The sequence below is a fragment of the Zonotrichia leucophrys genome, chromosome 2 (genome assembly GCF_028769735.1).
Source record: "Zonotrichia leucophrys gambelii isolate GWCS_2022_RI chromosome 2, RI_Zleu_2.0, whole genome shotgun sequence".
Taxonomy (NCBI): Eukaryota; Metazoa; Chordata; class Aves; order Passeriformes; family Passerellidae; genus Zonotrichia; species Zonotrichia leucophrys.
In genome coordinates, this window is record NC_088171.1 from 113095617 (window position 1) to 113109586 (window position 13970).

At 38.1% G+C, this 13970-nt stretch overlaps 1 protein-coding gene across 5 annotated transcripts in view; it reads right to left on the reverse strand.

Annotated features, from left to right (window-relative positions):
• Nucleotides 1-324: 324 nt before the first annotated feature.
• ST18 (ST18 C2H2C-type zinc finger transcription factor) overlaps nt 325-13970 on the reverse strand; it is a 169536-nt gene continuing 155890 nt past the window's right edge. For all 5 annotated transcript variants that reach the window (XM_064706090.1, XM_064706087.1, XM_064706092.1 and 2 more), the window contains 7 exons: nt 11087-11149; nt 10911-10991; nt 9659-9880; nt 7556-7644; nt 5970-6073; nt 3664-3807; nt 325-2856 (listed from right to left, as the gene is read on the reverse strand). In XM_064706090.1, coding sequence (XP_064562160.1) covers nt 2716-2856; nt 3664-3807; nt 5970-6073; nt 7556-7644; nt 9659-9880; nt 10911-10991; nt 11087-11149 — 844 coding nt within the window. In that variant the 3' untranslated portion in view covers nt 325-2715. The remainder of the gene's footprint in view (nt 2857-3663; nt 3808-5969; nt 6074-7555; nt 7645-9658; nt 9881-10910; nt 10992-11086; nt 11150-13970) is intronic.

Here is a 13970-nt window from a genome sequence, read left to right on the forward strand (position 1 = left end):
AATCCTGTACTTTATCAGTATAAATGAAGTCTACAACTGCCAAGAAAAGAATGTATTAAATAATGCAGTGATTATCATCTCAAATCTTTTTTTCCCTTCAGAAGCGAAAGGGACCTCTTAAGCGGTTCTATTTTTCTCCTCCTTATTTCAAATTGACAAAGTAAAACACTAATTAAATTATTTATATCAGAAATTTACTTATGAGGTTGACACATTTTGTACACAAAGCAAGTGAAACATATGACGCATCGTATAGTGCCAGGTGCAGTTAATAAAGTGTAATATAAGTCGGCATCTAGAGGCTAAAAAACCCAACAAACTTGCTGCAATATTTCATTATCAATTTTATTTCCTACCATACACCAAATGTACAGCACAGAACACAATTTTGTTGTTTTGATGTAAGAAATATTAATTGTATGAAGAAACAGTATACAAACTACTCCAAATTAAAAAATGCATACATCATTGCTCTTTACAAAAGGTCTAATTTACAGTATAGCTCATCAATGCATTTAAACACAAAAAAAAAAAAAACAGAAAGAAAAAAAAAAAACAGTGCACATTACAAAACACATCAAGTACGAGGGAGGCAAATAAATACAAACATACTTCACAGAACATCCTGAGCAAACAACCAAACACAGATAAATTAACCTGAAGCAATAGTAAATCATAATAATAAATACATAGGTCAGTAAGAGAATTTTTTTTTACTTAAATAAAATATATAACAAATTTGTTAAAATATTTAGTAAATTAAACTTTAGTCTTTGTAATGAGTGAACTCATTTTGTATGCATTTAACATGTATAACAAATGTTTGCTTTTTGAGTTTTTAGCAAGAACAATAACTTTAATAGCAAATTTTTGTTTGGTGTTCTCCTATTTATATTAGACAGCACATATGGTAGCTTTTGAAAAATCAATTTAAAAATAAACACAGCTCCTAAGAACACACATTTTCCCCTGTCTAAACTAAGATTGGAGAGTTGAATCAACCCCCCAACAAAAAGCAAGCCCCACCTAATGCAGAACAGTGACCACAGTGCATGAGAGTTGAATCACTTCTGAATAGTACTTTTGTGCAGGAACAGTAATAATATAATTGTATATGTCAAGCCTGTGAATGCCATCATATTCAATCTAAATATAAATGCGGCTAATAAAAATAAACACTTTCATTATAGCACGGAAAAATTAAACACACGCTAGATCCATGTATACATTTACACTGAGGCACATATGCACATGAGGTGTGTGTGCATACAAAAAAGGCAGTTTAGCTGGTTGTTTATACCTTTTTCTTAAAAAAAATAAATATAAAAAAAACTTCTGAAACAATGCTTAATTACTTACAATCCCTGAAATAGACTTTGCCTCTGTTATAGCAACCACTAGTTTCTGATGGATTCAGAAGTTCCACACCCAGGCTAACCGGATACCTCTGCGCAAGTGCTCATCTGTCCACACCTCCGCCTGTCTGTCTGCTCTGTAGCACTTGGGACCCTACCAGAAGACTGGTGACAAACTCAGTATCAGCCTAGTCTCAGTGAAGAAGGATGGGAGAAACCAGTCAAGGTGTTGCTACAGGTCATTCAGAGGGACAAGCGACCACCGTGGTGCCAGAGGGGTGTTGTTGCCCTCCAGACAGACCGCCGCCTTCTCAGCTGCCATTACCTTCAAACCAGTATTAAATGCCATTTCAGGGGAGATGTGTTCGACTCATTATGTACAAAGCCTTTAGCTTGGGATGTGTTTGCGTTTTTTCAATCCAAATCCATTGCAATACTGGTCACTTGCTTAAAACCTCAACGTCTCATACTAAAAAAGTACCAGTACCTACCTAATTACCCTTCTTGTTTAGAGATAATTGTCATTTCCCTCCATGAGCTAACTCTGAACAAAAGCTGCAGTGGTAAAATAAATCTGAAGTTCTCTTGAAACATTTTAAATAATCATTCTCATAGGCTAAATCACACTGCCAAGTCAAGTGCTTTGCTGATTGCTATATTTCATTATTGCTAACATATTCTTTAACACACTGTTTTCCAGCATACTGTGCTTTTAAGAGCCCAAGTTCCCCACTAGTGGGCACCATTTATCTTCTCATTCCATGCATCTTCACATCTCATGTTACTGCAAACCCATTTCTGATACAAAGCCATTATAAAAAAGCAGGATGTGAGGAAAATAAAACTAGAACCACGGTTCAGTCATTTGTTACTTTCATAGGTTTTTTTTTTCTTCCTGTACAAACCCAGCAAGTTATTTAATTTACAGTATAGCTTTCAGTCTATTTAAAATCCCATTGGAAAATAAATTAATAAACACATTTGTAAAAATATGGCAGGCCGCAAAAATGCTGTTAAAAGATAAAAAAACCAACTCTTTGATTAGAAATAAATAAAAAATATAAAAAATAGTCGCACACACTTTTTACATTCACTTTACAAAAACTGAGTGCAAAAGAAGAAAAAAAAAGAAATTGTACTGAAATAAATACAATATACTAACAGAGTGCATTGCTGTTAATACAAATAGTCTGTTGTGGTTTTATTCTTTTTTATGTCAGCTGGGAAAAAATTAGTGCAATGTTGCAATTGTAAATGCAGCATGGCAACCTACACCCCTTAGCAGTACATGAACTCCTAACAGATCCATCTGGAGTTTACTGCTGTTAAGTAATTTCTGTTGCCCAGCAGCTTTCACATCCTACACATGGATGCCCTTCACTGCCTGTTTGATACTTTCCAGCAGAGCTTTGCATTCGGGGGAATAGTCCCGTTCCAGATTGCTGTACATGTCTGTGAGTGTATTTACATATGCTTCGAAATTCTGCTCACTGATTGGCCCCTAAATGGAGACAAAACAGATTATAATTGTAGGAGGTAAAATTAAGGCTGAAAAAACCCAAACACCCAACCCCAAAGCACGCCAAAGGAGCGATATGGCAACTGGGGAGAAGTACTGAGCAGGGCAGCCATCCAAATTAATGGAAGGGTTGTGGAAATTACAGGAGTTGCACGTCCTGGGGAATCTATACTCTCTCCAAGCAAGAAAAGAAGCTGGAGATATTATTGTTATTGTAATTTTTTTTTTAATTTTTCTTTTTTGTGGCCTATTTGTCTGTGGGATTGTGACTGACATCCCCCTAACCGTCCTTTTTTAATCTTCCAGTGGCACTCTTGACATTTGGAAAGGGACCTGGAATCACAAGCACCTCTGTGGATTTGTCCTTTGTTTGAAAGTAAGATGTGAAATTCTCGAGAAGATGGAGCTTCGTTGTCTCCAGAAAAATCATCTGTATGAAACAGTTTATAGTTTTGATCTGGGAGCTAAGTCAGAGAGGATTCTCATGAGAGTGAAGTTTTCACTCTTTATGCAGGGTGGGTGCTCAGACAGGGAGGTTTGAGGGAAAAGCCTGCCTTGCATGGTGAGGTACAGGGCAGAGATACCAGGGCTGGCTCATTCCTGAAAGGAACTGCACCTACGGCCACACAGACTTCATGATCCTGCATCTCTGCAAAGCAAATCAGCCTAAAAGTGCTCTCTGCTAATGCAGCTCCAGCACTCCTGCCAGTCCCTGAGCTTGCTCATCTGCTTTGAATGCTGGCAAGGCAGTCTCAAAAGAAGGTGTTAACCTGCTGGCTGTGGGCTTACCATCTGTGGCAGCTGAATGTCAGCAAGACTGGAGATAAGGGCTTGGCTTAAGCCAGCTAACTCCTTCAACAGGCTCTCGTTGTTCTGCTCTATGAGTTTGTTCTCCTCTTCTATTGTTTTCAAATTGCTCTCCATAGATGTGATCTAAAAGAGACAGGCAGGCACAAACACAGACAGACAAACCCTTGGCAGCATTGTTACTGCAGTTTGAACCCAAAATATCAGCTGGGTGGTTATGAGAGAGGCCATGATGAATCTGAAACTCAGCTATGCTTCATTTGGGAGAGACATAACTTCTCCACAGAGCATTCAGAGCAAAGAAGAGGTTGTATTTGCTCTAAAATGAGGGACTTTGCTGCTGGTTCATGGAGAAATCTTGTGGCAGCAATGCACTAGAGAGTGCCCCAGAGGGGGAGGAAGGAATTGAGCTTGCAGAGGAGGGTCAGTATGGAGAAGGGATGAAGTGTGGCCTCAGGGCTGGTGGAGGAAAGAGAAAGGAGGTTGATGTTTTCATTGCTGTCCTGCTCTTACAGCATCCCTGCTGCTCAACCACAATAGTAAGGGCACGGGTATTGGGTATTAGCTGTTGTGCTGCTTTCCTGCCCTGCTCCTGGGTGAGCTCTGGGCTGGCTGGGATTAGCAACAGGCCTGGTGCTGGGAACAATGAGAAAAAAATAGAGTGGAAAGGAAACTGAGAGACTGAGCACTGTATTGCAAAGATGGTCTCTGACTAACAGAATGGAGAGGAGGGTTTTGGAAAAAGCTGGAAAAAGCAGTAAAGGTAGAAAAAAATTGGTATCTTTTCGAAGTGAGAGCTCAGGTCTGAAATCTTAGATGTCAAAAGCGGTGCTGAAAAAACAAAACCAGCAATGGCAGGGTCTGGTTCCGTCCTGCCCTGCCCCTTGTCCCAAGAGCAGACAGCTCAGCAGGGCAGAACCAAGGGCTGCCATCCCTGTGCCCCACCACAGCTCCACAAGGCGCTGACCAGTGCAGTCATACCCACAATTGTCATGCCCACCCTTCTTTATTAGTGTGCACCTCTTTGCACTACTTAATTGCTTCCTGCTTGTGGCCACTTTACTTCCTTTGCTCAGGCACAGCCACACAGCAAAACTCCCCAGTGTGAGAAATCCCTTTTTGTGTGCCTGTCGTCCACTTCAACCCCTCCTCTGGAGGATGCTACACCTGGCTGGGGTGGAGTAAAAGGAGGTAGGAGATTTATGGCTTCTGCTGTAGTTCAGTTCAGGCTTTGCTGGTCAAGCTGCCTTCACAAGAGAGAAAGTCTAGGGAGAAGAAATCTGACTGCACAAACTGGGCAATCTCCATGTAAATAGCTCAGTGACCACCAGAGAGAACCAAGTGTCCTGAGACAGTGAGCACAGCCCCCCTGCAGTGCAGTTTGGGCTGGATATCCCCACAAATGCTGTGGTGTGCAGCCAGATTGTTTAGATCCAGCACAGGTGGCACAGGCTTCTACCTTGTTTAGACCATACACGCAGTGGTTGTTGAAAAAACAGCAGGAGACAACACTGCTCATTCAAATGTGGTGCAAATAGAGGGGGGGTATGGTTACACTCAGTCTGGTTTAGATCTATATTCAGTTCACAAATTTATTTTTATTTCACTCTTATTCTGAAAATTCTGAAGCTTCTGCTCATGCTTTTACCCAGTCTGCCCAGGTTAACTTCCAGGTGTATATGGGAGTCTGAAGGGATGACACTATACAGCTCACTCCATAGAACCACTATCAGCGTATTAAAACCAACTTAATCTCTCCAGTACAGAAAATAATGAAAGAGAATGACTCTTTTGCATAACTTCCATCAAAATCCTCTTCTACACAAGCTAGCAAAAGCTATACATTCCTTACCAGCGGTTGCCTGGAGGCAAAATTCAAAGTATTTGAATAACTGACAGTGGGTGAGCTAAACTAGGAAAATTTTCTTTGGTACTCATTAAGACTTGGAGTGGGTTTGTAAGAGGAATTATCATCCCTCAAAACTCAGGTCATAGGACTTCCCTGGTTTGGTAAGCAGATGTTTGGTCAACAAAGGAAAATGGATGTTTTGTTTGGGAAGTATGTTTCATGTCTGCTTGCTAAGATTAGCTACAAACTGTCCTGAATTTGTCATTCAGCAGATCTTTAAGACAATAATTGCGTTTCATTTACAGAAAACAATAAACAAGAGCTTGGAAAAAGAAGTGCAGAGGAGACTAGCTATTTTTAAACATAACATTACATAGTATTTAATTTATTTATCGTGCTTAGACATAGCATAGAAAAAGGTTTCACATTTATGGCATACCTGAGTTTGAAGTTTCATCATGTCAGCTTCAATTTTAAGATTGGATTCATTCAGTTCTTTTATTTCTTCATCCAAGTGTCTTATTTCTTCATCACTCTCAATACCTGTAAATAGTTGAAAATAACAACAACAGATTTAAAGTGTCCACAGGACAATGGATGTATAATTAACCAGATGCATTACCTGGTACTTAACCATAGGAAAATAAGATTCTCAACAAATGATTGATCTTTATATTTTCTTTGATTTTACTATCAAAATTCTTTCATTCCTGTTAAACATTTATATGAGCTGAAACATAGATGGGGCTATCTTAGTCCTAATTTTTTCACACTTACTTTTTTCATTGCATCATGCAAGTACAAGCTGAAGGGTACAGAAAGGAAAAAATGCCCAGAAAGAGGAAAGTTTATCATAAATGTGAGGAGATTTTTATGGTGCTTGGGTGTGGGAGTTTTGTTTGTTTTTTGTTTTGGTTTGGGTTTTTTTTGTTTTGCTTTTTTTTTTTAAAGGAATGCAACAGCAACCCTTCTTTTTCAGAAAATACAGCAGGGCAACATCTTCACTAGTATTATAATTGTTCACTCATCTGTACCTGTTTCTGATTTTGCAAGAATCTCTGCGGGGGCAAGCTCTTGTGCATAAAACTTCAATAAGCACAGCCTTAGTTATATCTGATAAATAGTGAAGTTTATATAACAGGAAAGGGTGAAATTTTCAGAAAGCCAACAAGTATTACAGGGGAAAAAAAACAAAACAAAACAAAGCAAAGCCGAAAAAACCAAGGAAGCCAGGCTTTTTCATCCCAACAAGTTAGATAGCAAAGTAAAAAAGCTTCAGTTCTTTAATGAAAGCCTTATCCTGAAGTATACTGAGCTGTAGCAGCTGCTGGCAAATTCATGTTCCTGTTTCTGCTTAGTGTCACTCTGAGCTCAACTCTGCCTGGAGATTTGTGCCACTGTTGTTACTGCTTTAAAGCCTAGAACCGAGTCTACTGGAGAGCCAGCATGGGAAATCGGTAAGCAGTAATGCAACCGTTTTCCTCAGCAGTTGGAGGCTAAAGACTAAATTTCCTGAATCCTGGCTCAATGCCCAACTTGCTAAAGCACATTGTATAAGAAGGGAGACTCCTACACATTTCCCCCTGCAACTCTTTGGTAATTATTGCTTTGCACTTAGGTTAGCTAAATTGCACAAGCACTGCATAGATACTAAACCATGTAGGAATGAAGTTGGAGAGATGAGTCAATTTCTGCCCACAATATTTCTCCCTTCCTACCTTATTCAGATAGCTAAGTCCTCCTGATCTGTAACTGTTTATTAATTAAACAATATTGAAAAGATACCCAAATTTAAAAAAAATGCTCTGGAACAAGAGCATATCCTCAATGTTCAGTTATCAAGATGTAAATGAGAATAACTTTATAATCTCTCATGCAAATATTTTTTGTTAGTCACGATTTTTTATTGCTAGAGACAAAGTACTGAGAATTAATGCCAGAATGGCATAAAGGGGCACAAGTATAAATGGGAGTCAGGGCCCTTCTATCTAAATAAATGTCATAATTTTTTACAGATCTCCTTACCGCCACTTGCTTTAAGCTTGATAGTCATTAATTCTTCTGAAATTTTGCCCTTTTTTATGGTTTGTGCATTCAGAGGACAACCAGACAGGCTGAAACAGATAGGAAAAAAAACATTAGCACCCACTTGAAAATGGCAACAATCCTTTCAGGCAATATTATCATGCACTTGGACAGACCTCTGTACCTAAGGTCGCATCAGTATCTCCATTATAGCATGGCTTTGGGGAATGACATAACTCATAAAGAGTCATTTAGCTGTATATTCCAGCTTGAAAATTGGCACAGAAATCTCAATCTATGAGTAAACAACTCTTAAGCATATTTCAAAATAAACAAAATTGCAGTAGCAGCTACTGTTAAGCTATATGAAGATGCATTTACAGAATTCGTTAAATTCAAACACTTATAAACTGTTTTTATCAAGGGATTGTGCTCCAAAGGAGAGGAGAGTGTGGTATTTAAAATGGCAAGTTTACTATCCTAAAACAAATAGTTAATGGGATGATGTCCACAGTGCCCAATTATTGTATCACTTTTTTGATACATAATAATGATCAATACAATAATAACTCTGGATATACCCTATAGGCTGTAATAGCTTTTTTGAATGGTTCCATTATATAGTCAGTTGGCTTTTTAACCACTGTTCACATTAAATTACATTTTGCTATTTCAAAGCTTACAATTTCATCAGCTGGTAATTATCTGAGGCAATTTTTATAGCCCACTAAAGGGCTAAGAGGAATTGCACTGTCTTAATACTATCTTTATAAATAACAAAGAAGAAATACCCATATGCCGAAGAACTGGCAGCAGGATTTGGTTTTAGGTGTATCTGAGTAAGGAGAGAGGGAAAACTTTGTTCCACAGAAAAGTGGTTGACATGCGTATGCGTGTATGTGCATGTAAAAATTTTTACAAAAAGAGAATCCTAACAGACATGGCATTTCCACATAGGAAAAAAACACCCAAAAACCAACAAAGCAGCAAAACCTAAGCTTTCATGAGCTTGGCTAAAAGCTATACAGAAAGATGCTAGTTCTTCAGTTCTAAATTTTGGCTTATTATCTCTGCCCAGAGCAGATAGCTAACTGGGAGATTGTTTGAAAGCCGTGAGTTACTTGTTAGGTTTCTAACATCCTAGGAAAGGATATCAAACAAAGTTATATTTGCTACATCATTTTAACTAATGTGATCTTGAGAGTGACCCAGTCTCATGTAGGACAGGAATCATCTGTACTATGAATTGCTACCAGCTAAAATACAGTTTTTCCTATGTGCTTAATGAGCCACAATTTACAGTAGTGTCCTAATGAAAAGACTTTCAGATGGGATGTAGGAAATAAAATTAAGATAACACTGGACTCTGACTGAATTTATTCAAATGACCATGGGCATTTCTTGTTTTGGAGAAGTTGGCTTAAAGTGTTAAGAAGAAAGCAAAGGAGACAGAGAATGTAGACTTAAGTACTGTTAAAGACAGAAAACCAAAGTTGCCAATCACACTCTTTGCTTACTTTTGATTCAATATGGTCAGATTATTTTTCACAGTGATAGGTGGTGTTCATTGTTGTTAGTTTTATGTGTGACTTCTTCTCTTGCAAGGATAATTTTCTTTGTAAGACTGTTATAACTTTGAACTTTTTTAATCCGTATAAGAGCTGCATGCTTATTGTTTCTTCTTTGTGTAACTTAAGCTGCTTAAATACAAAATTTATAAGTATAACTTTTCCACTGGTAGAAAGATGAAATTAATGACTCTTGGCTAAAGCTTTTCTGGTGACATTTTCTGGTGATATTTCTTTTTCTTTGGAAGATATGCAGACATAAAACTCCTTATTTCCCTAGGAAAGAACTCTACTTAATTTTAAAGTACATAGACACTGTACCAATCTGAACTCCTTGGAAAGTCATGCTTCAATGGAAACACAGAAAAAGACATAAAATTTAAGTCTCTCAAATTAATTCTGTTTTGTATTACTTTACCTGCAATGTTATTACTCAAAAGACTTTATCACAATTTATTCTGACTCTAAACTCACATGTTGCCAATTCAGAGTGGAATGTTAAGGAAAAATGAAAAGAGAAAACACAAAGTTATACCTTCTGTGGGTGACAAAAACATTATTAACATGACCCAGCCCGTTGCAGCCTGGCAAAGGACAGTGTGGCAGCTCCTGTTTGTTCAGTTTCCAGGATAGCGAAGACCCATTGACAGGACTCTCCTTCTGTCTCTTGGCAGCCAAAGGACAACCAGAAGCAGTGCGATGGGAAGTGTATTTACCTGATATGTGACCTTGGCCATCACAGCCTATCACTGGGCATCTACGGAAACACAGCAAAAGAACCCTCATTTTCACTGCAGAGAGCAGGCAAAGACATTCTCAAAAAATCCCGAGAAAACCATTCCAGCTGCCTTTGTGACTTTGCTTTAATGGAGTAAGACTTGGTCCCTGTTGGCACACTGTACCAGAGCATCCAACTATTGTCAGGTTGGGTTATTGGGGTTCAGCTCATACTAAAATAAGGCAATTTAAAATACATCTGTAGAGACTAAGAAAATAAGACGTTTGTTTAGATAGTATTTCACTGGAAAAGAAAACTGAAATTCTATCACGGGAAATAAATCCCACTTCTTCAAGTGTATGGAAAGTCCACATTGTCTCATTTCTGTCTTGGTTTTTGGTATGAAGAAAAGGGTGGGTTTCTGTAACTGGAAAATGTGCATGGAAATCCATGCAAATACTTGAAAAGAAAGGAGAGGGAATTTTTTGTGCTGCTCTGTCAGTGTTATGCAGTTTCACACATATCATTAGCAAGTATTAAGACAACTCTCCATACAACTAAGTTTTCACCTTTATATTCTGGAAGTTATCATTTACAAATTTTAATGGAATATGCATTCAAGCCAGGAATGTAGTGAATCTCTACAGAGTTTCTAGTTTTCACTTTAAGTGAAATTTTCATTCATAGATATAGAAAAAACTTGAGACTTACAGATATTTAAGTTCTCTGGAACATATTTTTAAGGTGTCACTCTGATTTAATTAGCTGACATGTTTCACCTCAGTCAGTAATAACTTTCCTTCATTTTGCCAAATTTTTCAACCCATTGGCATAGCACTCCTTAAAATAATTGGAGCAATACAAGCAGATACAGCAATCCTTCCTCACTGTTCAGTCTCCTAGGTGATGGACTCCACCATCTCCACAAGAAGCAGAAATACTTGGTTTGGTTCCAGCTCTGGGCACTATTCTCACAGTGTTGAGGTTAACTGGGGCATCTCCCTATGGTTCCTCAAGCCCTGAACTCTTCCAGGCCATTTCCCCCCTCCACCCCTGCTTTGGTACTCACTTAAGTTCAGGGTCTTCTTTTTCTTCCTTGGTAGGAGTGACTTTGATACCTCCCTTCCTGGCACGAGGGCAGCCAGACAAGCTGAAAGAAGCACACAGAGTAAGAGCCACCTCTTTCTGCTGCTGCCAGCCGAGAGCCCTGAGCACTGCAGCCCCCTGTGATGGGATGGTTGTTACCTTCTGTGGGATGCATAGTTCCCTGTCACGTGGCCAGAGCCGTCACAGCCAGGTGTTGGGCACCTATGGAATAATACAGGAATTACAAAATATGGTCACAAAGATACGGAGCAAATAATGTGTATAATCTATATTTTGTCTAGAGTGGAAAAAAGAACAGCAGAGCTTTTGCTGAATAACTAAACCTACCTCTTGCTGGTTTGGTGCTTTTCTTTAAATAAACAGACTCCCTTTTTTGGTGGTTTTTTTTTTTTTAAGTAGCAGAGTTTTAATATGGAATATGAAATATATTGTATTTGATGCATTGATTTAATTAGTTTATATCAATGTTTGCATCAAACATTTTTCCTTGTACAGAATCAACATTACAAAGAGAAGAAAAAAGCAGCTTGATATAGATCTATCTGTAAATTTGCTCTTATGTGTTTGTTTATTATTGGTATGATGTTTTCAGGTAGAGATATAAATAAGCACTTTGCCAGTATTTACAGAAAGGGAAATGAAAGCAGAGAAGCAGTTTTACTTTTGGGCATCAATACACGGTAGCCAGAATTTGAATTTAATAATTTGTGTATTCTAGCACTGTAAGCATACCACAGCACCATCTCTTTCTTGCTTGAGATTCAGTTGGGTGTTCAGCTGAGCAATTGGATTATGCTTATTTCTCATAGTTTAGGGGTTGCTCTGTGTATGTGAGACAAACAAGCCTTTTCAAGTATGAATTTTTAATACTGAAACATCCATACAATGAAAAAAGAAAAAAGCCTGCTGGTTACTGTGCTTTTGCCAGCACTCTGGCAGGGTGGGCTTTTTGCTTGCTATGCCCCAAAAGCCATCTTGGGTCAGTAGGTCTTTCCACTGATTCCTGTGGGTTTGGGACCTCACTGGTAACACCTTCCATCTCAGAAGTGCAGAGATTTTATTTTTTCTTTAATTTTTCTTTTTTCTTTTTTCTTTTTTCTTTTTTCTTTTTTCTTTTTTCTTTTTTTTTTCTTTTTTCTTTTTTCTATTTTTTTTTAATTTAAGGCTGTTGTGTATTTGTGGGGTGGTTTGGCTTGAGGTTTTTTTCAGAGAAGATTAATGTACCTCAGCAAATAAAGCAGCACCAAAAAACATTTGCCTTAGAAGTTATGCCAGCCTTTTCTATGTTTCTGTATTATACAACACAAAGTTCTTATACTAAGCAACCCTAAGGGACTTTGAAGTGCTATTATTTTTACAGAGTATCAGAATTACATAAGGAGTTGTGCCAAATAATGTTGTACTGAAACATTAAGGAAAGTTGCAGAGTTCAATATGCTCTTAAGGGTCTCAGTTGCTACTGAATCTTTCCTGAATTAAAGAGATTCGTGATTTCATCTTGTCATTGGTAGGCTGCCATGGAAAACACCTAAAAATATAATGGTAATAGTACATCTGGGTGTGCAGGTGCATCTCTTCACAGAATATTTAAAACTAGTTTTCTGTGAACAATTAATATGTCAAAAATCTGACTTGTTTTGGACATGAGCAAATTTATGCATTTATTCAAGCAAAATTCTGCATTATTTCAAATGAAGAAAGGGGTGAATGTTTTAAAATATAACATCAAAACATTTCATGATGACACTTAGTGAACTATATTTTTGGTGGAATGAATTGCCTCACACTGACAGCAAAGGTAAAGGTGGTTGTTTGCAGAGTGCCAGGACATGCTTGACTGCTTAGAACTAAATTTTGACCTGAGGACTGGGCACAACTTCATGTGGAGCAGGCAGCAAGGGCAGATGTCTGGAGAGTGTGAATGCTCACAAGTAAATCCAGAACACCTGCCAAAAACTAAGGAAATTAATTTTGGCTACTTATTTTATCAGATGATCACAGATGGAAGGGCTCCCTGCATAGACTGGAGGTGGACTTTAATTCAAGAAAAGCTCTTTGTGTGAGACATTCAGATCTGAAAGTCTGGGAGTTGTGAATATACTTATAAAGGATACTGAACTAAATTTTAGATCACCCCATCTGTAGTTACCGCTTTTGACAGCAGACAGATTTCCAACTGGATTGGAGTCCAAGCTATTCTGAGGTCACTGAAGATTTCAGGCTGAGATATTGTCAGGACTAATGAAACTGTAAAAGGATATTTCAGGTAGGCTACTGACAAATAAGTAAAAAGCTTAATTAGCAAAACTCCTAATCTTGACAGCTGGATTGGGTTTTCTAAATATTGGTTATATCTTTGTATGGATTATGAAATTCCAGAACACAAAATGCACCAAAAACCTATTGCCTTTCAATCAGTAATGCTGGGGAATTTCATCAGCTTCTGAGTAGTGTTTGGACTGGTGCCGCAGTTTAGGGAGTCATCCTCTATAATCAATTCCTGTGCAGAGCCAAGAAAATAAGATTTACATCGAAGGGCCAGAGGTCTCAGGACATCAAATTAAAAGATGTCAACCCTCAGGTGGGTGTAGGTTACAAGTTCTTTCACAATTCTTCCAAATTTGTTATTCAAAAATAAATCTCTGTGATTTCACATATAAATACTTGCAAATGGGCATTGAGTACCTTCTGTTTTGTCCCTTTCTCCAAGACGATTGCTTTATCTTTAGGAAGATGAACTACAACTACAAGTAAAATTTAAATGCTGAGCTGCAGGTTTAGGAGCATTTCTGGTACATTTTCTCCCTCAAAAGCTGAAATGCTTTTGATCAGAGGTGTTGGATATGAACTGCAGTCAAGGCAAACCCATGGAGGTCAGCTGAGAAAACCATTTTCTGAAATTGTTATATTGCCTGTGGAAGCCATTATAACTCAGTATAAATCAGTATCAATGTTTTATGTGGAACCCATGTAGAAAAACTGCTCAAATCTCTCGTAAAAATTGACATTTAACCACTGCAAA